Below are 27097 nucleotides of genomic sequence, written 5' to 3' on the forward strand. Positions count from 1 at the left end.
ATCAAGAAAGGGCCGCAACTGGCGAATCAGGCGAACCTGACAAAAGGTCCCCCTGGTTACAGCCGTCAGATGTTCCTCCAAGGACAGCTGCATATCCAGGAGGACTCCCAGATTGCGAGCCCTCTCTGTGGGGGCCAATGACTCGCCCCCAATAGTCAGTGATGGAGTCAACTGACTATATCGGGATGCCGGGAGCCACAGCCACTCAGTCTTGGAAGGGTTGAGCTTGAGCCTGTTCCTCCCCATCCAGACCCGTACAGCCTCCAGGCACTGGGACATCACTTCAAGGGCATCGTTGGGGTGGCCTGGGGTGGAGATGTACAGCTGGGTGTCATCAGCGTACTGGTGGTATCTCACCCCAAAGCCACGGATGATCTCACCCAGCGGCTTCACATAAATGTTGAACAGAAGGGGCGAGAGGACCGATCCCTGCGGTACTCCACAAATGAGAGGCCTCGAGGTCGACCTCTGCCCCCCTGCCAACACAAACTGCGACCGGTCGGAGAGAAAGGAGGAGAACCACCGCAACACGGTGCCTCCCACCCCCAACTCTTCCAGCCGGTGCAGCATGATACCATGGTCGATGGTATCAAAAGCCGCTGAGAGGTCTAACAGGACCAGAACAGAGGAACAACCCCTGTCCCGAGCCCTCCAGAGATCATCAACCAACGCGACCAATGCCGTTTCTGTGCTGTGCCCAGACCTGAAACCCGACTGGAACGGATCTAGATAAGATGTTTCCTCCAGGAATTGCGGAAACTGTCGTGCGACCACACTCTCAACAACCTTCGCCATAAAGCGAAGGTTGGAGACAGGACGATAGTTGGCCAATATTGCCGGATCCAGGGACGGCTTCTTGAGGAGAGGCCTCACCACCGCCTCTTTCAAGGCGGTGGGGAAGTAACCCTCACTCAACGAAGCGTTGATAACACCCTGGAGCCAGCCTCGTGTAACCTCCCGGGAAGCCAGTACCAACCAGGAGGGACACGGGTCCAGTAAACATGTGGCCGCACTAAGTCTCCCCAAAATCCTGTCCACATCATCAGGAGTCACAGCATCAAACTCCTCCCAGATAACATTCTCAAGACTATTCCTCGTCACCCTGCCCTGATCTACCCAGTCAGAGTCCAAATCCCCCCGGATCTGGGCGATTTTGTCATACAGGTATTGTCCGAAATCCTCCGCCCTGCCTTCTAAGGGATCCTCCCGCACTCCTGGATGGAGCAGGGCGCGGGTCACCCTAAACAGGGCAGCCGGACGATTCCCTGATGACGCAATAGAGGCGGAAAAGTAGTTAGACTTTGCCGTCTCTATCGCCACTAGGTAGGCCTTAATATGCGACCTTACCAGTGTTCGATCAGATTCAGCGAGACTGGCCCTCCAACCGCTCTCCAGGCGTCTTTTCCGGCGCTTCATTTCCCTCAGCTCCTCAGTAAACCAAGGAGCCGCACGGGATCGGCATCGGGTCAGAGGCCGCAAAGGCACAACTCGGTCCAAGGCCCCACCAGCCGCCCGATCCCAGGCGGCTACCAGGTCCTCGGCCGAGTCATGTGCTAGATCCTCAGGAAATGGCCCAAGCTCCGTCTGGAACCTATCAGGATCCATCAGGCGCCTGGGGCGGATCCATCTAATTGGATCCACCTCCCTGCGGCGAGGGGTCGCGGTTCGAAGATCTAGGCGAAGGAGTGAGTGGTCAGACCATGACAAGGGTTCCATGTCTATATCCCCTATAACAAGACCACTCAACCACTGGCCAGAGACAAAAATCAGATCCAGAGTGTGACCTCCCCTGTGAGTAGGGCCATGAACTAACTGGGTCAGGTCCATGGCCGTCATGGAAGCCATGAACTCCCGAGCCACCTCAGACGTTTCACCGACGGATGGCAAGTTGAAATCACCCATGACTAAAAGCCTGGGTGTATCTACTGCCACCGTGGCTATCACGTCGAGTAGCTCAGGTAGGGCTGTTGCCACGCGGCAGGGAGCCAGGTACGTAAGCAACAAGCCCATCTGAACCCCACGGCCCCACCTCACAAGGAGGGACTCACATCCGGCTATCTGAGGCACAGTGGTCTCCCTCGGACCCAGATCCTCGTTAATAATAACCGCCACCCCCCCGCCCCTCCCCTGAGCCCTCGGCTGATGGAATGCTCTGAAGCCTGGTGGGCACATTTCAACCAGAGGGACGCCACCCTCCGGGCCCAACCAGGTCTCCGTAATACCCGCCAGGTCCGCTCCTCCCTCTTGTATAAGATCGTGAATGAGGGGGGCCTTATTGACCACGGACCTGGCATTGCACAGCATCAGCCGAAGGCATTATATATACATATAATGTATGTATAATATTGTACAATATTATATGTTATATATTATATATGTATTATATGTACTAAATGTTCATGTATGCACTTATACATAATGTATAATGTATTTTATACATTAGGTAATGTTTGTATACACAGTACAGTATATTTTTATTAACTTATTTTCAAAACAGTGTATGAGTATGTGTGTGTGTGTGTGTGTGTGTGTGTGTATACCGTATATAAAAACAAAATAAAGACTTCAACTTTTTATTATTCAGACCTCCTCCAGATTTTTTGAATTCTACCACTACAGTTGAGGTTATACTTACAAACAGTTCTAAAAATCTCCATCCTGCCCCCACTCAACCTACTCTGGTCATATTTAGGAAAAGCCTCCTAGCCCTGACACTTTGAATAGAATAAAATGCAATTCATTACATAAAGATAAAATAAATATTATTTTTAGCCTCAAATGTTTGAGATCCAGGTTAGCTTACTGGACTTCCTGTGAATAAAAATGATTTAGGTAGGAAAGCTATGTCTACATCCACTTTCTATGACCCTCAGAATTGCTTCTGATCCTAATTGCTGAAACTGATAGTCTGAAACTATCAGACTTCACACTGGGTTTAATTGCAAATCTTGGCTCTCCAGACACATAATCCCGTGTTTAGAAACGGGCTTAGTTGTTAGCAAGTTCAAAATTTAATCTTGGGACTTTTCTGAGTTAATAAATATTTGGCCATTCTTTTAATGATTGTTCTATGTCAGTGATGGCGAACCTTTTTGGCACAGAGTGCCCAAACTGGTGCGCGCATGCCGGAGCACCAGAAACTGCCCACAAATGTTGTATGACTCCCAACCCCAAAAGCTGTCTTCCTCTGCTATTCCTACTTTGATATTAAAGAGAAGCTTGCTTTTAAATATTGATCAAGAAATTGCTTTATACCTTTACTGTTTGCCGAATTCCCATTATTTGCAACTCTGTGGCTATTAATAATACTACAGTGTCTATCCAATTTGTGACCCCAGGGATTAATTTTAGATCCATCTTACACTATAACACACTGTCACGTGACCCTGCTTACTAGGAAGAAAAAAAGTAATCTGTTCCAAAATGTTTTAAAAGCATGAATATCCATTTTCTTCAACAGCATTTCAGGAGGGAGCATTATGGGATTAGAAATATTAACCTATATGGTTGGACCTGCTGTAAAATTGAGAATAAAGAGCAGACATTTTTTCTCCCAAAGTTAAACTCAGCTTTGCTGTTACATTGCATTTGACAAACAGGAAATATAAAGAGTTATACCTAATCTGCAATGTAGATTTTGATGGGCAGAATCAACTTGTTAAATTAATAATAAAGTAGGATTTAATGTATCATTCTAGGTGCCATAGGTTCCTAAATAATGAAATATCGGTTGAAAGGTCTACATTACTTTTAAGTCACCAAATTGGAGACTGCTCTGCAAAATAACCTGCAGTAATATTGATGCTTTCAAAATTCATCCATTTTCATTATTTGACATATTATTTCATTTTAAAATGGAACACACAATTTTTTTTAAAGATATACTTGGCCTCTTGGGTGTCTTCTCCACCCCACCCCACCCCAAAAAAGGAGAAAAGTGATCAGAAGGAATGAAACAAAAATGAATCACAGACGGATCTGTAACAAAAGACAACATATTCCTTTTTCCAGCAGATCCTGCATCAATTAAAGACAGTTTATCTCTGACGGGTTCTAATTAGGCCTTTAAACTATACCACAGCTTCTGTACCATCTGTATTTATAAGATGATATGGGCATGGATTGGGATGGGGGAGAGAAAGGGAAAGGACTGAGGTATATGGATTTTGAAGTCAATGGTAACATACTCATATTCTGCTTATTCTGTAAGGCTGGAGACATCTTGCTGTTTTTCAGCTTTACTTTTAAGAAGTATTCATCAAATACTTTGGCTGCTTCATATAATCAAAAGAGCTTGGTTACATGTTATGACAAAAGTCAACAATGATCTGAATATCAGAATTCTTCTTAGGAGAATCATTTTAACATTCTAATAAGCTAAACAGCTATTAATATTCCATCTCATATGACAAAATAATTGTTCTTCTTTGAAAGTGGTGTATATATGGCCATCAAAATCATTTGCTATTTCAATGCCATAACAAAGCATCATAGATAAATATATATGTGACAATAATTCACTTTTTCTTTCTTTCTTTCATTTTTTCTACCAAATTTAAGTATTGCAGAGCCAATCAATTGTTCACACAGAGAAACTGAGGAAATGCAGCATTCATTATAATAATGAGAAATGTTTTCTCCCAGTCCCTTAGTGATACAGGACATAATGTGGAAACAAGATTAAAGAAGAACATACTCTTTAGAAAAGATATGAGTACCATTAGCATCAAATCTTATTCTGAGGGACAAGATTTCAGAATATTTCACTTTAAAAGCTGGAGGAAGATTTGTATCCTTGGTATCCGATACTAAAAATGTTTTTAAAAGTGCATGTTTTAAAAAACTTACTTGCTGGCAATACTGTAAAATCCCTTCTTTTGTCGCAATGCAGCTCTTAGTTCCAGAAGGATCAGATTCCCATTTTCCATTTTGAACATTCATATGCATATTTGATTTGCCACAAAACATGGCTACTTGAGGTTCTGCCAACAGGCCAGCATTTCCATCAGTAGGCACCTGGAAGTAGATATAGATAAGATTATTATATTTTTTTTCAATCACAATCTTAAATGAACACAATTCATAGAGTATAAAAATTCTAATTATTAAGAGATTTTAAGCAAGAGCAACTTTTAGATTATTTGTGAATTGTGGAGTATATTTCCTGTGAAGCATATATCCTCCTTCTGAGTTATATTGTAAAGATAATTACCTAGTAGAATGTACATAGCAGAGGAAGCTAGATTAGACTGAGAAAAAGAATCTGTGGGTTCACATCATACAGCACTTCCACATAACAAAAACGTTCAGTGTTCTTTTTTTTAAAACTGTAAAGGTAAAATATTACTCCCTTTTTATATAGGGGTTAGTTATAGCCTCATAACCTCCAGACTATTACTATTTGCCTACTCTGGTTGATAAGCACACAAGCATAAGGTTTGTTTATCAGGTTGATCAGGGTACACCAACAGTACCCTTATAGTTTTTTTATTGCTTGATTAAGCATTTTGATTAAGCATACCACCAGGCTGTATTTGGTTTTGTAATGGCATCTTTAAAAATATTTCAAATAGTATATTTATTGGCAGCAGGGCAGGAAAAAAATTAATTTCACTAATACTTGTCTGGAATCAAACTGCAGTATACATACGAAAAACAAATTTCTATAGCCTACTTTCCTTACAATTTCCTTCAATGTGCCTTTCAATATTTTTTTTATTCTGGTTCCATTGTCTAATCAAGAGTTGGCCCATGACACCTAGACTTTTATCAACTTATCTTTAATCTTCTTAAAACATTGATTACTATCAAGATGTTCAGTACATAATACTTCAACCATTTAAAAGGCAGCATTTTGTTTTTGTTTTTTTCTTTGTACACTGTATCTGATCCTGTCAGGAAACCTTCAGGAGCCCTGGGAATGTTATAAAAGTTCATCCATTTATAACTTAGTAAAACAAAACATGTTTATATACACAGAATCAAATTGGCTCTCCAAACATGAACACTATGTTCAGATGTTGTAGAATTAGTGGAAAGGGGCATTCTGGCAGCTAATGGAGGGCAGTTTACTAATAACTTATTCTAAAATTGGTAATGTTAAGTCAGGAAATGGAAACAATCTTTCTGCCTTATTGGATATTTTATGGAAAATAAAACAAAAAGTATGTCCGAGCATCTCTAAATGATTTCCTAAAGAACCATATTTGCACAGGAATAAATAGCTGGGGCTAAACTGTTCTACTGTTGGGAAACCCATCACTGAGAAAGAATGACTTGAGCATATGCTAGACATATGCCTTATGAAAACAATGAAATGGTTCACCAAAAGAGGAAAGCATGATTAATGGTTTTCTTTAATGTACATAAACATTTTTCTTTGATTAACTACTGCACCATCCCAAAAGACTGCGCAGTGTAGATGGAGGGCATATATTAAATTGCTGTCATAAAAAAGTGAATATTGATTGAAAACCATTTCTATAACATGTAAGACTTATCCTATATTGTATCTAATTATGTATATGTGTGCTTATTATTAACAATAAAATTGTCATTGCACAAATATGTTTGTATGCCCTGCTTGGGACACAAATAGTTAGCACTCATACATAGTGTTCACACCTGTAATTTTATTTGTTAGATTTCTTTCTCTACAACTGAACCCAGAGGTGAGGTTAATTCCATCCCTGTTATCCCTTGTAAAGTCTATGCAATGATTGTATTGTATTTAGATTGGTGTAGTCCCACAATCTTATTTTAATTATCTTGTTTATACATATTGTTAAAGTAAATACCTGTGATATTGTTTTAATAGTTGATTGTAAGCTGCCCACATTTAGTGAGATGAGTAGCTATATAAATATGATAGAGAGACAGACAGACAGACGAGATATATAGATAACAAAGAAAAAGCAGACTATTTTAATATTATCCCTATGCTATCTCAAATTCCTAATATTAAAAACTGCTAAGACTCCTTACAGCAACTTGATACATTTCAGATATTTTGGTCTCCAATGCCCATAAGGCATCACTGGTAGTTCTACTGATTGGAGTGTACTCAGATTATAGCTTGAAACATTCAGAAGACACCCACCTAACAAGTCATGTTTTGTCTTGTATCAAGTATATAACAACAATACATTGAAAGTAATAGATATGTAGAGTTTGTTCTTGTCAGCCCTCCCAGGCAAACCAGAAAGGAAGTATGATAAGATGACCTACTTTATTCTACTTTACTGAAAGGCTTCATTAACAGAATCTTGAAAATCTCAAAGTACAAACCTCCCACTGTCTCTTATCAGTGTAATTATTTAGGGCAGGTCCTTTCTAAATTTTTTGCTCTGACTGTTAAGCAATTGCAGGCTCCTCCCTCTTTTGTCTGATTCTTGCTTAAGCAGAATCTCTTCTTCTCCTTCCTCAAGGTCATTCCCACATACTATTACAGATCTGGATCTATGTCAAAAATGCATAGAACAGATATTAAAACATCACTTTAATTTTTAAAAAGAAAAACCTCATAGAACTTTTTATCTCATATACAGAGTTAATGAGTGATAACTGATTATGCATCAGTGGAAGGCACTAATATACCTGATGTCATTGTTTTCTCTCACATACATAATATCAAAGATTAAATTTCAGTAAACACCAAATAAAAAAGCATACAAGGACATGTATGATAAATGCAGTGCTGTGGAGTCGGAGTCGGAGTCGAGGAGTCGGAGGAAATTTTGGGTACCTGGAGTTGGAGTCGGAGGTACAAAAAACTGAGAAGTTGGAGTCGGAACATTTATCTCCCGACTCCACAGCCCTGGAAATATAACTAATTCAAGATATCTCCTTACCAGTATGTGGTTTAGCAGAGAAATCAAATGGGAGAATGACTGCTAAACTGTTATTAAATATATAATAAGAAAAATGCTTATACCTACAATCACCTCAAAGTAAGGGAATAATGTTCAGTATATAAACCAGAGGGAGATATTGGTAGTACAGTGGTTTAATGCACCCTGTAATTAACACAGCTGCCTGCAATTTCTGCAGGTTCGAATCTTACCAGGTTCAAGGTTGACTCAGCCTTCCATCCTTTCTTAGGTAGGTTAAATGAGGACCCAGTTTGTGGGGGCAATAAGCTGACTTTGTATAAATATACAAAAGTATGAAGGCTATTGCTTAACGCATTGTAAGCCGCCCTGAGTCTCCGGAGAAGGGCGGTATATAAATCAAATCAAATAAAAAAAAAAAAGATATGCCCATGAGAAAACATTTCTGTTATCAATTTACAGAGTTAAATTACATTCAGGCCTTCTTTAAAGACAGCAGCTAATGTGGTTTTTTTCTGCATAACATAGAAATATTGATAGTGAAATGCTGTTTCATGCTATAACTAGATTAAAACTAAAATGTTACAGTGTCATTGGTTATCAATACCTTTAAGTATAGAAAACTGGAATATGAGAGTCACATAAGGAAATATTTGCACATTAAGCAGTATTATGATCTACACCTCCTCTGCACAACTTAAAATGTCCAATAATTGCATCTAGATAACCACATGAAAGCAAACATTTAACTCAACACAACTGATAACTAATGTGGGATAGTAAATATACTGAATACTTAATTAGGAAATGCCAGCCAGTTCTTAGTGCTATGAAACAGCCATGCTGTGTTCAAGACTTGTTTTAATAATTCAATTAATCAAAAGAAAAATACTGCTGTTATAACAAGTAACCATTAGCTGTCAATGGTTATTTGATGATTTAACATCCAAATTAATTGAGAAATATGTATGTTACCCTTATAATTGTTATACTTCCATCTAAAATGTGTAATTTTGTGATATATTACTATACATATTTACTTGAATGTAATTGCTGATGAGTTTCCCAGCCTCATTCCTACCTGCTTATGTTTTCAGCATAAATAAGCTACACATCAATTTCCCCAAGCAGTACATTAACTATAAAGTATGTTAAAAATAAGCAAAATGACAAAGGTTATTTGACTTCCTCCCAATATTATTACCAGAGAACAAGATATATAAATGGGAGAACAATGAATGTATTCATATCTGTCCTAGCTAAAGAATTATGTATGATGTAGGAATTTCTTATCCTTATCCCCTTGAGCAAGATTGCTAAAGATAGCAATTCCATTAGAGAACAGATTATTTAAAAGAATGGTTATGCAAATTTATATCTTATTTGTTAATGAAGAACTGGTTTGTATTCAGCTGGCAAACAATCTATAAGGCTGCTTTAAAAGAGATTACTTGTGCACTTCTTAACATAACCTTATTAGAGTAGCAAAAGGAAAAATTATATCACTTGTTTCCTATGCAGCAACAGCAGAATCAAGAGAAAATCAAATCTTTTCTTTCAGATGACTTGTTAAAAAGATTTCAAACAGATTTTACACAAGAATACTTAAGACTTAGAACGTAGAGACTTAGAATAACTTTTTTATCACTTTGAATGTACACTAATTGGCATACATTAAAATGAAATTTGTTTGCATACAGTTCTCAAAGGGTCTCCACCTCTAATATAGACTACATAAAAATGACAAAACAAACAAACAAATAAATAAATACAAAATTATGCATATACCCACATATATTATATGACACGGAGTAACAACACAGTTTACTTTGGATGTATACATGTACATGGTGAAAGAAACAAATCTTGGAAGTTTATCAGATGGATGCCATAGGGAACAAAGCTGTTACAGAATCTGGAAGTCCTGCTAGAAATATTTCGAAACCTCCTTCCAGAGGGGAGCAACAGAAACAGATTGTGAAGTGGGTGTGTGGGGTTTCTAACAATGCTTTGAGCTCTAAGCTCTTATAAGCAGTATTCTGAATGACAGCAAGCTTCCTATAATCTTCTCGGCTGCCCTTACCACTCTCTGAATGGACTTTCTCTCTGAGGCACTGCAGCCACCAAACCAAACAGTAATGCAGTTTGTTAAAAGGCTCTCAATTGTGCCTCTGTAAAAAGTGGCCAGGACAGAAGGAGAAAAATGTGCTCTCCTCATCCAACGCAGGAAATACAGACACTGGTTTGCAAACTTCACTAAGGATGATGTGTGCAGAGACCAGTTCTGATTGTTAGTTATTTGTACCCCCCAGATATTTAATACTGTTGATCACCTCTACAGCTGCATTGTTGATACTAAGTACAGTCTGACCATGTCGGCTGTTTCTAAAATCTACGATGATCTCCTTTGTTTTATTAACATTTAAACCAGGTTACTTTTATTGCACCAGTCCACCAGAGCCTTCACCTCTTCCCTATATGCATCCTCATTGTTGTTCCAGATAAGACCCACCACTGCCATGTCATCTGCATACTTCACAATATGATTTGAAGCAGACTTGGCACAGCAGTCGTGGGTCATCAAGGTGAACAGCAGTGGACTCAAGACACAACCTGTACTCAAGGAAATGGAATTGGAGACTTTTCTTCCAACTCGCACAAACTGGGCCTATCAATAAGGAAATGCAATATCCAATTACATAAAACTGTATTAAAACCTAATAGGTCCAGTTTGTTCACCAAATGCTGAGGAATGATTGTGTTGAATGGCAAACTAAAATCAATACAAACGAAGATACCAATACAATATATAAATAAATTATGTAAGATACAAATGAAGATAATTTTTGGAAGCCTGAAAGCTGTATTCCAAAGAACCAAACCAAGAATCTTTGATGTGCATACAGAATAAAAACAACCATTGCAAGCCACAATAGTTGATTTAACACAAGTTTCTAATCCAAGACAAAACAAAATCAACTGCATTGACTTAGAACAATGTGTAAAACCAGCCAGAAACAATAACCTATTTAATACATGGAACTACGAACTTTGGTTTACAACTCCCTAGTCCAATGATGGTCCTGTATAAAATTTAGCATGGAAAGAACAATGAGTTTCTATAACTTGTTCTGGAAGTATTATTGAAGAGCCAGTCTTCAATAGTAGAATATTGTATAGTAGAATAGTAGTAGAGTACTCTTTAAGCCAGTCTTCAATAGTAGGATTACTCTCTGTACTACCATATGAAGACTTTGTCTATATGCCAAAACTCCCCCCATAGGCAACTGCGTTACAGATAGTCTTTAACTTTTGATCAAAATTGGGAGTGGAATTTTTGTTGCTACGTGATGCAATCATAAAATCCAACTGTTTTGCTAGACTTTTTCTAGCCAGCCCGAGACTAGAGGGTATTCTCTTGGCAGGGAGTAGAAGCTTGCAACTTTCCCTAGGACCATTGACTTTCTGGGGAAGCTGGTAGGGAAGATTCCAAATGATGGTCACATAATTGCAAGGCACCTGCCAACCAGTTGCAAGTAGAAATGGGCTGCCATGTGCCCAGATCACAATAAGTACCTGTGGGCCACTACAACAGGAGTAACTTTACTCATGGGTTCTATGTCTTTCGTTCAAAGCCATCGTAACTTCAAATGGTTTCTCAACAAATTGTCGTAAGTTGAGGACTATCCTATGGATGACGAACTATCCATTAACACAATGTCAGTATGCCTCAGAGACATTGAATTATATATGGATTATGTATTACCTGAATGATAATACATCTATATTTTACTGAGCCATTATTCTGTAACTGGAAAAAGTCTCAAGTCTGTGCAATATATTTTGGACTTTCACATATCTCACATTTTTCCTGAACCACTCCCCAAAATGAGATCTTTGCACATAGAAAATAGCATGTTAAAATACTTTTCTTCAAAACATGATGTTCTATAAAGAAATGGTGTTGAGATTCATGTAAACAAGCAAATAGGCTTGATGCCTTTTAATTCGGGCAAGTATTCATGTAAAATAGTTTCTTTCCAGTTACTTCCTCCCCCCCCCCTTCCCAGTGCCTTTCCTTCCTTAGCTGGTTGGATTTTCTTGCTGCCTGACGTGAATGATTAATCAGTTCATTCTGGAATGTGGCCAACATTGTCCTATTCCCAATGCAGGAAGAAGGGACAGCAAGTGGGCTGATGGGATATCCTGCTCTAGGTCCTCACCTATAGCCACAGAAGGAAAAGGGAAAAAGGATGCATCAGAAGATGAGTGCATCCTTTTTCTCAGAAGAGAAGCTGATGAATCAATAGTGTGTTCATACTGAGAGCTGCTGAAAAAAGAAAGGGTGCAACATGCACCAGCCTTACAATATTCACCTTGTCTGAATTTTGTTTCACCTAAAACCACCAATAACAAAAATGTTTTAAGTTTCTATTCTGCAAATCCATGGTTGATCTGAAACAGCCCAGCAGGTTTCTGGAATATGTTTTTTCCAAGCTCAAAATAAACAGTACTTCCATTTGGTACACATCCTCAGTGGCTAGCAAGGAATCCAGCAAAAATAGTGTTTTTGATACTCCATCTGGTATAGGTTCCTTTCCTATTTTTCTATGGTTTTAGAAACTTCTTTATTGTTATAGGCCTGTTCATAATCTGTCTCTGCTCCTCTGTAAACCTTGATAAATTTTGTTTCTTTAGATGTTCATCTATTTTCTCTAGAGACATTTCACTTCCTTACCATTGTTTGCTTTTCATACCTTATCTGTCAAAACATGTAGCTATATTTCCTCAGTTTAGACGCTGAAAGGATATTGCCGCACAACCATTCATTTAATATGCAAAAGAAAACCCACAGAGTTCAACAGCAAAAGAATACCATAATATAATCTTGTCTGATAAAATGCTTTTATTGAAATAGACCAATTCCAATTATAAAAGAAAAGGACAGGTGGGAAAAGAGGATACACAGAAGAAATTAAGAAAGAGTTGTTACTGAAAGAGATTTATGTGTTTGCTGAAAACTGTGAAATATTCCATTGGAGCTTTTGAGAGCATGAACATAAAAAGCTTCCTTTAGTGCCTAAGTCACCAATCATGTTTTGTTGTGCTCTCATTAGGATCTAATGATAAAGCAGTCTTCCGGGTGCGCTTCAAGGTGTTGGTTCTCACCTTTAAAGCGCTCCATGGCTTAGGGCCAGGGTATTTACGAGACCGCCTGCTGCTACCGATAACCTCCCACCGGCCAATAGGCTCTCACAGAGAGGGCCTCCTCAGGGTACCGTCGGTCAAGCAATGTCGGCTGGCGGCCCCCAGGAGGAGGGCCTTCTCTGTGGGAGCACCCACCCTCTGGAACGAGCTACCTCCCGGAATACGGCTGATTCCGGATCTCCGCACTTTCTGTAAGGCCCTGAAGACGTTTTTATTTCAGCAAGCCGGCCTGGCCTGAATAGGTTTTAGGGTTTTTTTAATTGTATTGCTAGGGGTTTTAAATTGGAGCGGCCGTTTAATTTAATTTATTTTTAATTATTTTAACTTTTATATTGCATGTTATTTTAATTCTCGGCTGTTCACCGCCCTGAGTCCCTTTGGAGAGAAGGGCGGGATATAAATTTAATTAATAATAATAATAATAATAATAATAATAATAATAATCCAAAAGGAATCACTTAGATCCAGTTATTGCTGAGGGAAAGAAAACGCCTGTTTTAGCTCCAGTGGTTCAGGTCTCATCATACAAAACCCAGGTCCAGTAGGAGGCATGTGATACATATTGCTTAGCACAACTTCACAACTCATGGTTTTTAAAAGTGCATACTTCTATTGCACAGACATAGACACAGAATACAAACAAACTTTTCATTTAATGTCCTCATTAAACTCCATGGGAGTTTGCATGTTCATTCTCATTCAACGTGTTTTCAGTATTTTTCTAAGGCTACTATATTAACACTGCACATTTGAAGACTTGCAGAGGTCCTGTTGGTGACATGGATACATCCAGATCAGATGTTGAGCTGCATGATCATTTAACACGCACATCCTGTAGCTTGTGCCAAATATTTTGTTGCCCATTTGATACAACACATTTAAACAGCTGTTCTCTAGTTTCGCTTATGATAGACTAATAAAATGATGGGCAGTTTTTACAAAGATTGCCTCCTGCCTAAAACCAGGCAGCATGCTTTGACATTGGATTCGACCAACAGTTCTTTTGAGAAAAAAAGTTAGGTTACATTTAAGTTTCTAGATGAAGAATAGTCTTTTCCTTTATTAAATGTATAACACCATTGATTACCACAATCCACATGTTGTCACTGGAAAAGGTTAAATTATTTTAAACTATTTTCAAGTAACACTATCCAAGTGAGCTTATTTTGCTAAATCCCTGGTTGTCTTTTTATTACTCACATTACTTAGAACAAAATCAGTATTTAACTCTCCATACAGATGAGTGAAGTTTTGATTAATTAAGCCCGGTGCCAGTAAAAGAAAGGAAAATGAAATGTTGCAAGTTTGGTGTTGTACTATGTCAGCCTAGAGAAGACAGGAAAGATTAGCTCGTATGTTCATAACAGATTTTTCTTTCAACATACTTCCAGTTGCCTCTTAGAAATGTTATTTCTATAATCTTCATAAATCAGAATTCATACTTAAAAGTGGAGAACATAGATGGTAGGAAGAATATAATCTTGGTTTTATGAGCTACTTACTTAAGTTCTCCAACAAGAGTTTCTATGGATTTAATTCAAGGCCACATATAATATGGGTAGCATTTATACTGTGTCTTGGAACTCTGCCCCATCTTAAATAAACAATGAAATCAGTCATCTGAAAAATGATGAGGGATACGTTTGTGTGCATGGGCAGATATACATTTGTGTACTGTTAAATCAAACTTCCTGAATTCTCTTAGATACTGCTAATCAGTTAACTAAATAGAATTTGACTATATTGCTGTTACCTTCTCTCAAGTCTCATAAATTTGCCTGTACAAAGCTAGGATAATAAAACTAACTTTCATACTGAAATAACCATACTTTTGTGCATTGTAATTCGTTTCACTTGGGCCTTTTACTAAATAATTGGTATAAAAAAGGAACCATTATGCATTCATTTTGTGTGTTTTAGGAAGATGAAATCATTTCCCCCCAAAATATACTTCCCTTCTAGACTAGGAATAAAAGAGAAAATAAAGGCTTTCTAGTGGGTATTTTTGGTTTTAATTTAAAAAAAGAAAAAAAACCACATGGGTTTTCAGCTTTCATATGTAATTCAGCCATTCTTTAACTTTATAAGAATAATGCTGTCTGGGGAATTCTAGGAATTAAAGTCTTAAAAAATGTTAAAGCTGCTAGATTGAGAAATATTGGCTTAACATATTATTAACTGTAGACCATATACTGTTTAGTAGAAAAATAATGTTCCATTTTCTTCATTTTACAGTAGACATTTCAAAAATCAACCAAGAACAGTTACATCCATCCTTGAGCAATATTTTCTTTCAATGTATGTAAATTATCTTATTACTTATTATTAAACATATTTCTATGTTGCTATAATCAAAATTATTCTTAGTGGCTTCCATAGAGTAAATTCAATTTAAAACATACAGAGTACACAGATAAAAAATACAATAATATTTTTTTTAAAAAAATAAACATAGTAAAGATATAGATGGCAACAAATCGGAGGAAGGTTATTTGAAACAACTCAGACTTTTTAAAAAAAATCAACAAAACATCTCCAGGATGTTTGTTCTACAGTGTTGGCACAGACAGACCTCTGAATCTCTCCAAAGTAGCGGATTAATAGATTTTTTTCTCTGTTTGGTCAACTTGATTAGCTGATAGTGACTGAGATTATTATTATTATTATTATTATTATTATTATTATTATTATTATTATTATTATTATTATTAATTAAATTTATATTAATTAAATTTATATCAATCCTGAAGGCATTCAAGTATCAATACAAAAAATGCCTTTACAAAAGAAATCCAGCACCTTAAATTAAACCTAGAAAACAATCAGCAACTACTCAATATAATATGCTCACAATACTGGCAACCCAAATGTAGTTTCTAAGTAGTGTTTAACTCAACTTCAACTAAAGTGCATTACAGCACTCTAGCTGGATAGTGTTCCAAAGTTCTCCTCCTCTAGGTAAAGCAACAACTGCTACACCAGCCTAAGTCAAATGTTGCTGCTCTGACTAGGGCTTAGAAACAAGAACCATGAGGGATCTCCCCTCTCTTCAGAAACTTGCTCCTTGATGGATAGTACTTACCCATCAAGGAGTAACTGTGAAGGCCACAAAGTCCTAATGAATTAACAGTAACTTCAACCTATCAGGGTTCAAGTTCAGCTACTCTCTTCCATCTAGTCCAACAGCCATGAAGCCCTAAGAAGGCATCAACACCATCTCCCCCACAGCCTGGGGTAGAAATGTACAACTGTATAATTAAATACAAATAACCACTTCTATTTATTTTCTACATTTTCTACATCTATAATTTAAATCCAATGCTATGTTTGTTCTGAATGTGCCTTACTGTCTGTGATATCCAAATTACAACTCAAAATCCAATATACCGGTAACCCTCTGCCTAATAGTGGACTGGTTGTGCACTTCTGCTTTAAAGACGTCTGCTGCTTAAGGATATAGCAGAATTACTTTATACAACACTCCTGTATAACTTTCATTGTTGCCAGTAAGTTTAAGGTTTATCTGCATTTTGGTTTTTGTATTAAAATAACTTGATGAGCAGATTTAATATGATATCAATTTATAGGTTTTAACACCCCTCCATTTGTCTAAAGCCTCTACCTGCCCTCTCTTATTCCCTCTGGCTAAAACCACTTAATTAGGAAAAACTGGAACCACTAAAAACACTGCTTTTTACTCTCAACCTGGTATCTACAAGAAAGATATGATTGAGAGATGCCCTGAGATAACTATCAGGACAAAGAGAGTTGTACACCCTCTGTCTAAATCCTGCCATAAACCAACCCCTGAAATGATATACGTAGTTTCAGTTCCCTTTTTGGGGCTGAAGGCTAACCAGATAATCCACAACTTCCACAGCACTTTGTAGCCCATACCCATCACCATTTTGATTCCTGCCCCCCCGCCCCCCAAAAAAACAATAGATGTAGGCAGGGCAATGATCATCTAGGTCTAAGGCTAGCTTCTTAAAGTGCCTCTTTAAAGGATGTTTTCATCCCTTTCACAAAGAAATGCTCACTACAGCATAGTTCATGCCGCCTGTTTCCATCCTGGCAGCTTGTAGTAGTCAGATGGAAGATAGATCAAGCAGTAGGCTAGTTCAGAAGGAATGCTAAATCTGGGCTCCCTAAACGTTGAAGCTAATGGAAGCTCTTTGTTGCAGGGAAATCTCTGAGATATATGTGGAATTCAAAAGCTTTCTTCAAAATAGCCATTATGGTTGAGTTTAACACATTGGCTTGCAACAAACAAACTTCCCATTTAATTTCTTCATCAAAAGTATCTTTAAAGAAACAAGGGAGGCTTGAAGCCTGGGAACTGTCCACGGATGCTATGGGACAGGGGTGTCAAACTCAAGGCCCGGGGGCCGGATGTGGCCCACGGGGTGCTTAGATCTGGCCCATGGGGCCACCCTGGAAACAGCGGATTGACCCACGGTGCCTCTGCCAGGGAAAATAGAGCTCGGGAGGGCCAAATGTTTTCCTGGCAGAGGGTTGCAGGAAGCAATCACAGCTGAAAATGGAGCTCACAAGGGCTGCGTGCTCCGTTTTCGCTGGCAGAGCACTTGGCCCAGAGCACTTGGGCCCTGACACGAGTGAGCTGGCCACACCGACCCTGGCCATGCCCCCACACACACCCCTGAGGTCAAACACAACTCTGATGCGGCCCTGAATGAAATCAAGTTTGACACCCCTGCCATAGGAGATGATGTGACAGGTGCCATGTTAGGACCTATAATGCTAAATTATTGTTTTTCTTGATAGAAGGAAACCAAAATGAGTCCTAAGTTTGTATCTTTTTCTTCTTCCCTTTTGATATGACCACAAAGGTGAGAAACTTTCATTTCCATTTTGTTTCAGCTACCAGTTATTCTGCCATACAAACTGCGGTTAATCTTAATTATATGGCCATGTTAAAACAATGAGTGATGAAATGAGCTTGTTTATATTATCTGTCACAGTAATATAATGCAGTAAATAAGAATAAGTAACCTGGTAACTAGCAAGGTGTGCTATGTTGGATGGAGCTTAATAAGGAATAGAAACCTGTTTTCTGATACACTTTTCTTTCTCTTTTAAAGCTGTCTTCTGTCTTCTATTTTTCTTTCTAACCCTGTCTTTTGTCACTCCCAAACAGCATGTTGTAGAGAAGAGAGAAACAATTGCTGCCCATGATCTGAATTAACCTGCTTTCACAGACCTTGTAAAATTAGGCCAAGTTCTTAACAAATTAAACTAAGGGCAGCAAGTAGCCTGCCCTTGCACTAAATTGTGATTAATTTAAAGTGTAACATTTTCAATCTTTTTCTCAGAAACTTGCCTTGCTTCAGCTCATTCTTATAATGGAGAACAATAGCTTAATATTTTCTCCTGCTATTATTATTTCAAAATATATCTGCATTGCAGATATATTGAATGCAACAATAAATGTTATGTCCTACTATGTAAGCTTTGTGATGTTGAAACTTTTGTAAGATTATATAAAAAGGAAAGGATCACAAAGAATATTAGAGTAGTTTAAATTCATATGTAGAATATAGTTCCAGAGGGAGTTGGGGCTATGTGATACATGCAGTTACCACAAGTTCAAATTTATTTATTCAAAAGACTTATATCCATACCCTTCTCAGCACCTGACTCTTGGCAACTAACAACAATTTAAAGCACCAGCAATAATAAAAAGCAAAATTAGATAACTACAATTACAAAAAAAAATTAAGCCATAAAAAGTATAATAAATGCAATGTCAGCCTTGGAAGCCATATTTAATTTAATTAATTCAATTTATATGCTGCCCCCCTCCGAAGAATCAGGGCGGTATATTATCAACAGAAACTTCCACGCTCCCACCTTCTTGTGTGTGGGAAAGTAGGAGGGGGGATTTAGTAGAGGGAATGTAGTCAGACAAAATAATATTCTTCTTTTCGGTCAAGGTCGGGACAATCCTGCATCTGGATAAGGAGTGTTTCGAGTGATGTCTTGAGATGGACAGATGATGATTGGATCATGTGTTGGACTGGTAAGTGAGGGAATAGTTTTGATTTACTGAGGGAAAACCCGGAACTGTCAGATTCGGGTTTTCCCAGATGCGCCAGTATACCTACTCTAATAAATGGAACTTTGAGAAAATGCCTGGCTTGGAGTTTTTAATTGGAGTTGGGTTTTTCTGGAACGTTGATATGCAACTGATTTTAACTTTTATTTCTATAACATTTTATCAAATTGATTGGTTATTTACACATTTAATGCATGTTTAATCTGAAACAACTCTTCTCTTTTTAGAGATGCTCTAGATATCTAGGTCACATTTTGGATTAATATCAGAATAATATATCAAGTCAATAGAAGTGAGTACCAAATGAAAACCCAACTCTACCTCTTATTAGCTGTTTTAAGGCAGTTGGGTATGACAAGACAGCTCTAAGATGTGTCAAGACAACTTTAAGATATGATAACTGTCCTTATACTTTATCAGCAGAACACAATTTCTTTAATGTCTGCCAAGTCCTTCCAGAAGGGTATGAATTTCATTACACATTAATCGATGTTCAAGAATACAGTATATTGTATACATCTTGCCAAACTGATTAAATAACATTAAAGCCGTTTCACACAACTCAGTTATTCCCAAATTGACTAAAATGTCATTTTAGAGGTCATTTTGAATTGAGGATTAAATTTGGGAACAAGATAGAAATGCAACATATAGCAAACAGCAAAAGCACCCTTTACTAGCACTGATGATGTTACCTAGTTAGGGTAATAAAACATCTGCAAGAAAACAAACAAGCACAGAGAGCACCAAGGATCCCCCATTTCAATCCTGAGCTACAAATATTCTTTTTTATTGGTAATGGAATGGACGTTGTCTTACCTGAACGTCCCTTTTCTGGGCGCTGTGTACACTATCCATGAATGGGTTAATGCTTCAGCCTTTGGCAAACAACTAAGTGTTAAATAAAGACAAAAACAAAGGACTTCCCCTTTTCCCGCTGCCCAGCCACACCCCCAATCCCATGATACCCCAGTCTGAGCGAAGGTGTGGCGAAAAACCAATGACAAGACCAGGATGTAGTAATAACCATAAACTTTATTAACAAACCAGATTCAACATGGTCAAAACTGTATAACGGAAGATCCCCGCCGAGCAGGAAGCCCAAAGATACGGGTTGGAATGGATAGTGTACGCAGCGCCCAGAAAAGGGACGTTCAGGTAAGACAACGTCCATTTTCCTGTGCGCTGCTCCCAGTATCCATGAATGGGATATACCCAAGCTTAAACCACCTGGGCGGGGGGCTGACTGCCCGCAGAGTCCTCTCCAGTCGCAACCCGCTGGAGTACCCGGCGGCTGAACGCCGCCTCGGCTGAATCATAAGCGTCTATCTTGTAGTGCCGAATGAAGGGCGAGACGGAGGACCAGGTCGCTGCTCTGCAAATATCAGCTACAGAAGCCTGTGTAGCCCAGGCTGCAGACGTGGCTGCGCTTCTAGTTGAGTGAGGCAGAATGTTGCCCAGCAGCGGCCTGGAGTGCAAGTCGTAAGCTAGCGCGATGCAGGCCCTGATCCATCTGCTGACCATGGGGGCTGAGATCTTCTGGCCCATGGAAGCAGGGTTGAACGAAACCAGGAGGGCTTCTGTGTGACGGAAGGAGGCAGTTCTGTGTATGTATGTCAGAATCGCCCGACGGACATCTAGGGTGTGCCAGCACTTCTCCCTGTGGTCTTTCGGCAACGGGCAGAAGTCCGGCAGGATAAGTTCCTGGGCCCGGTGAAACCAGGAATTCACTTTTGGGATGAAGGTCGGGTCCAGGCGGAGGACCACAGAGGAATCCTTGAAAATGCAGAGGTCTTTACGAACGGAAAGAGCCGCTAACTCTGAGACTCGCTTCGCTGAGGTGATCGCTAGGAAGAAGGCCACCTTGAGGGTCAGGTGTTTGAGGGTGGCCGAGTCCAGCGGCTCGAAAGGAGGGCCTGTCAGGGCCCGTAAAACTAGTGATAGATCCCAAGTCGGGTAACGGTGCACTGCCGGTGGGCGAAAGTTCGTTGCCCCGTGAAGGAACCCTCTGATAGGTGGATGATGTGATAGAGTCTGGTATGGAGCACAAGAGATGACCGTCGATAAGGCTGCAGTCCGACACCTTAGGGTCGCTGGGGCCAGCCCCTTGTCTAACCCTGCTTGTAGAAACAGTAGAATGTCTTGAATCGTTGCTGTGGTGGGATCCACATGGTGCCCCGAACTCCAGCTGCAGAAGGCCTTCCAGGATGCCTCGTAGATACGAGTTGTTGACGGACGTCTGGCCGCCTGAATAGTGTAGACGACGCTATCAGGTAAGTTGTCCTTCTTCAGGATGACCCGCTCAAGTGCCAGACGGCTAATTGGAGCCACTGAGGTTCTGGGTGGTTGACCTCACCCTGGCACAGAACCACCTGGTGTGGCGGGATCACCCACGGTTGCTCCACTGACAGGGCCACCAGGTCGGCGAACCATGGCCTTCGAGGCCAATTTGGGGCCACCAGGAGTAGATCGGCCTTCTCTGCCAGCAACTTCCGAACCAGGCGAGGGATCAAAGGGACTGGTGGAAATGCATACAGGAGGCCTGCTGGCCACTTGCAGTGAAGGGCGTCGTGGTCTTCTGCTTGTGGCATCGGGTAGCGTGATACGAATCGAGGAAGCTGGGCGTTGGTTGGAGACGCAAACAGGTCCACCACTGGTCTCCCAAACCTGGAGGCGAGCTTTCTGAAGAGACGGGGGTGGAGTTGCCATTCCGCCTTGTCTATCGTTGTTCGGCTGAGACAGTCTGCTCTTGTGTTGGCTGACCCTGAAATGTGGTCTGCCTTGATCGAGAGTAGATGTTTTTCCGCCCACTCGAATAGGACCTCGGATTCTAGCATCAGGGTGCGAGACCTCGTGCCTCCCTCTCTGTTCACGTGCGCCTTGGCCGAGATGTTGTCCGTCAGGACCAGTACGTGTCGGCCTTGAACCACGGTCTGGAAGTGGCGCAGGGCTAATCTGATCGCCCGGAGTTCCAGCAGGTTGATGCTGTTGCGCTGCTCGCCCCTGGACCACTGGCCCTGGGCCACCCCGTTGTGCAGGTGTGCTCCCCACCCTCGAAGACTTGCGTCCCTGGTGAGGATCAGTCTGACCGGGTCCAGGAACTCTGAGCCCTTGAGGAGCAAAGTGGATGTCCACCATCTGAGGGTTAGACGCACCTTGGGGGTGAGGTGAACTTTGCGTTTCGAGTTGGCCCTCCCCGAGCATTGGAAAGGGAGTAGAAACCATTGGAGGGCCCTCGAGTGTTTGCGTGCCCACGGAACGATGCCGAAGCAGGAGACCATTTTCCCCAGGAGGCATGATAGTTGGAGGAGGGTGGCCTTCCTCCCTGACAGAATTTGAAGGGTCAGTTGCTGGAGACTCTGGACCCTGTCTGGTGATAGCAAGACCTGCCCTTTGGAGGAATCTATTACTGCCCCTAAGTGGAGAATCCGAGTGGAAGGTTGAAGGTGACTTTTTTCGAGGTTGATTGTAAACCCGTGGTTTCGAAACGATTCGAGGACCAGGTGTAAGTCCTTGACTGCTTGGTCGTGAGTTGACGAGAGTATCAAGATGTCGTCTAAGTAGCAGAGGACTCGGACCGGGATGGCTCGAAGCTTGGCAGCCACCACCGCCACCAGTTTGGTGAAGGTGCGGACGATAGTCCAAACGGCATGGCCCGGTACTGAAAGTGTTGGCCCCCGTATTTGAACCTCAGGAACTGTCTGTGGTCTGGGTGAATGGGAACGTGGAGGTAAGCTTCCTGAAGATCGACTGACTGGAAAAGGTCCCCCATCTCACCCCCGTTAGAATCAATTGAAGCGAGTGCATTTTGAACTTGTGGTATCGCACAGACAGGTTCAGCTTTTTTAGGTTCAGGATGGCCCTCCATCCCCCCGAGTTCTTGGGGACGAGGAACAGGCTTGAATAGAACCCGGAGCCCTGGTGGGCTGGTACTATCTCTATGGCTCTGACCTCCTGAAGATGGGTCAGTTCTTGCATCATTAGGGCCTGTAGTTCGGACGACTGTGGGACCGGGCACCGCATGAAGCGCTGAGGCGGCGGACCTGCAAATTCTATTGATAGTCCAAATGAGATGGTGCGCCTTACCCACGAGTCCAATGTCGACCGGGCCCATTGCTGGTGGAAGAGGAGCAGTCTTCCCCCTATGGGCCCCTCGGTCTTGGAGTCACTTCCCCCTCCTGGCAGGTTTGAAGCCTGCCCCCTGGAAGGGTCTTCTGGATTGCTGATTCCTGCCCCGGTCCCGGGACTGATGCCTGTCATGTGATCTGTCGCCTCCCATGTAATTGGAGCAGTGCGAGAAGGACCCCCTGGGCCCTGAGCCAGGCCGAAAGGGCTGTTGAACTGGGTATGGGGAGTACCTCCGCTCCTGGCGGCGGTAAGACGATGGCAGTACCTTCCTCTTATCCTTGTCCTCGACTAGGACCGGATCCAGGGCTGCTCCAAACAGGTTCAGTGCCTTGTAGGGAGCTGCGGCCAGCTTCCATTTGGCCTTAAGGTCCGCTTTCCAGGGGCGCAGCCAGAACAGCCTCCTAGCCGTGACGGTGGAGGCTAAGGCCCGTGATGCGAACTTTGCCGAATTTAAGGAGGCATCAGAGGCGTACTCGGTGGCTGCAATAATCTTGTTGATATCTTGTTGCAGCCTGGTGTCCTCCGGGGGGAGTCTTTCTTGCATCTGGCGTAGCCAAATGAGGGCCGCTCTATTGAAAAAGGACGTGGCAGTGGATGTTCTGATCGCCCAGCCCACTGCCTGGTGTATTTTACGGAAGGCCCACTCCGTCCTCTTCTCCTCCGCCTTGAGCCCATCCAGTGCCTCTGTGGAGACTAGCGATGGGGATGAGAGCGCCACGACTGGCTGGTCCACAGTCGGGAGGAGTAGAAGATCCTCCAGTTCTGGGGCCAAACAGTAGAGTTTCTTGTCTAGGCTGCTCGGTGTAGTTTGAGAAGCCGGTTGCCCCCAGGCGTTTTGGATGACATCAGAAAACAGCTGCAGACAGGGGATGCTGTCCTTTTCTTGTTTGGACAACTTGAACAGGGCATCATGGGGCCCCGCTGCAGAAGGTGGGGCTGACTTCACCTCCCCCGGCACTCCCAGGTTAGTCGTGAGTCGCGCTATGTGAAGGAGCGACCTAAAGAGTGCCGGTCGAAAGAGCCCGGTGAACGCTGGCGTGTCCGGGTTTAGCCCTTCATCCTCTGAGAACTCCATGTCCTCTGGGACCTCGTCTGCTTGATCTGACTCCTCGGAGGATTCTCGTGCGAAGGGGGCGAAGGTCTTGTTCTGGACTTGTTGGTGAGACCCCTGGGCCTGTGCTGGCTGAGGTGGTGGTACCGCCTGCTGCCAACTGGCGGCTAAGAACGAAGACAGAGCCGTGGAAAACATGGCTTGAAAGTCCAATTGTGAAGGCGGTGGTGGCCCCACCTGCGCTCCTGTGCACGGGGCTGGGCTGTGTGATGGCGCCGCCAATGAAAAGGGTGCAGCTTCATTCCGGGCAAGGGCGGGGGTTCCGTCCCTTTGGGGCCCCCTCTCTGTTAAGACCGGGGTCTGAGCTAAATCCGTCCAGGTGGCCATTGCTGAGTCTGACTCCCTAGGTGTGGAAGGAGCAGCGCTTTCTGGTCTTGGCCCCCGGCGGGTGACATAGCCAGCGCCTTTTGGGCCTTGGCGCACTGCCTCTCAAGCGCCTGATGGCGTCTTTGTGCATCCTTGTCTTGGAAGGTCAGCCCCGTCCCAGATTTGGACTTGTGGCTAGAAGTTTCAGACCGCTTCTGGGAACTCTTTTTGGAGGATTTAGCCCCCTTGCGAGGTGGGCTCAATTCCAGCTCTGGGTCTGAGGAGAAAGGGGAGTCAGACATGGTGAGCTGTTGGAGCAAGGCCGCCCGTCTCCTCTCAAATGATTCTGGGGGGAGTTGTCCGATCCACCCCGCAAGGTGAGTAAAGGCAGCTGAGAGCCTGAAGGTCTCACCAGCTAACCCCTTCTTTTCAAAAGGCACCGCGCTAGAAGGATAGCGTAGCTGAGCCTCTAGGAACGGGTAGCAAATTTTGGCCCAAGATGGCGGCCCACGTGGTCTTCAAGATGGCGGGCGCCACGTGGTGCGAGGCTCGGATGCCTTTTGTAAGCGACGGTCTTATGCTGGAGGCCCGAGGGTCCAGCCAGCTGCCGTGCCTTCCTGCCGCTTGAGAGGGTCCTTTTCTGTAGCACAGCGGCTGTTGGCAGGTCTAGCCGGGCGAACCGCGGCTGCACGCTGCTCTGTCCAGCGCAAACGGCATGGATCCGAGCCGATCGCTCTCCTCTCCCCCCCCCCCGCAGCAGCTGCTGTTTGTTCCTGGGGCTTAGAGCGAATTTGAAAGTGGCGCTGGTTGTAACTAGCGAAAGCGCTGCGTGGGTGGCTCGGCTTTCCGAATCCGACGCCCAGCTGATCAGCGCTGCCGCTGTGAGCGGCGATGAAAAAGGCAGAGAACGAAAGAAAAAAACCCCGGGGAAAGGAAATACTCAAAAATAAAATAAAGTCCTAAGCGTCCCTGAGGAAGGGAAGAAGAAAAACTCAAAGTAACAGGAGAACAAATACCTTAAAATAGGAGCTCCCGAGAAACACTTCAGCGTTTGCCAACAACTGAGCGAAGACTGGGGTATCATGGGATTGGGGGCGTGGCTGGGCAGCGGGAAAAGGGGAAGTCCTTTGTTTTTATTTTTTATTTTTATTTTATATTGGATTTCTATACCGCCCTTCTCCCTAAGGACTCAGGGCGGTGTACAGCCAGATTAAAAAAACATGCAGAACAAATATTAAAAACAATTAAAAGATATATAAATTTGGCCCAATTAAAACTCATTTACCAATTAAAAACGTTTAAAACATTTAAAAACAGTTAAAAATTTCATCTTAAGCCAGCCCGGCTTGTTTAAATAAATGGGTTTTAAGGGCGCGACGGAAGGCACTGAGGTCTTGGATTCTCCTTATCTCTGGGGGGAGCTGATTCCAGAGGGTGGGAGCCCCCACAGAGAAGGCTCTCCCCCTGGGGGTCACCAGCCTACATTGTCTGGCTGATGGCACCCCGAGGAGGCCCTCTCTGTGGGAGCGCACGGGTCGATGGGAGGTCGTTGGTAGCAGCAGGCGGTCTCGAAGATAGCTAGGCCCTATGCCATGGAGCGCTTTAAAGGTGATAACCAACACCTTGAAGCGCACCCGGAAGACAACTGGGAGCCAGTGCAGCTCGCGCAGGAGCGGTGTTACATGGGAGCGCCATGCTGCTCCCGTCACTACCCGCGCTGCTGCGTTCTGGACCAGCTGGAGCCTCCGGGTGCTCCTCAAGGGGAGCCCCATGTAGAGAGCGTTGCAATAGTCAAGGCGAGAGGTGACGAGGGCGTGAGTGACTGTGCACAGGGAATCCCGATCAAGAAAGGGCCGCAACTGGCGAATCAGGCGAACCTGACAAAAGGTCCCCCTGGTTACAGCCGTCAGATGTTCCTCCAAGGACAGCTGCATATCCAGGAGGACTCCCAGATTGCGAGCCCTCTCTGTGGGGGCCAATGACTCGCCCCCAATAGTCAGTGATGGAGTCAACTGACTATATCGGGATGCCGGGAGCCACAGCCACTCAGTCTTGGAAGGGTTGAGCCTGAGCCTGTTCCTCCCCATCCAGACCCGTACAGCCTCCAGGCACTGGGACATCACTTCAAGGGCATCGTTGGGGTGGCCTGGGGTGGAGATGTACAGCTGGGTGTCATCAGCGTACTGGTGGTATCTCACCCCAAAGCCACGGATGATCTCACCCAGCGGCTTCACATAAATGTTGAACAGAAGGGGCGAGAGGACCGATCCCTGCGGCACTCCACAAATGAGAGGCCTCGAGGTCGACCTCTGCCCCCCTGCCAACACAAACTGCGACCGGTCGGAGAGAAAGGAGGAGAACCACCGCAACACGGTGCCTCCCACCCCCAACTCTTCCAGCCGGTGCAGCATGATACCATGGTCGATGGTATCAAAAGCC

The 27097-nt window shown here is 42.8% G+C and overlaps 1 protein-coding gene across 4 annotated transcripts in view; it reads right to left on the reverse strand.

Moving 5' to 3' along the window:
• Positions 1-27097, reverse strand: part of APP (amyloid beta precursor protein) — a 120693-nt gene that overhangs the window by 75297 nt on the left and 18299 nt on the right. For all 4 annotated transcript variants that reach the window (XM_087895051.1, XM_034427326.3, XM_087895050.1 and 1 more), the window contains exon 2: positions 4849-5016. In XM_087895051.1, coding sequence (XP_087751177.1) covers positions 4849-5016 — 168 coding nt within the window. The remainder of the gene's footprint in view (positions 1-4848; positions 5017-27097) is intronic.

Source organism: Pantherophis guttatus, chromosome 5 (assembly GCF_059756535.1).
Source record: "Pantherophis guttatus breed Tessera chromosome 5, ASM5975653v1, whole genome shotgun sequence".
Lineage (NCBI taxonomy): Eukaryota > Metazoa > Chordata > Lepidosauria > Squamata > Colubridae > Pantherophis > Pantherophis guttatus.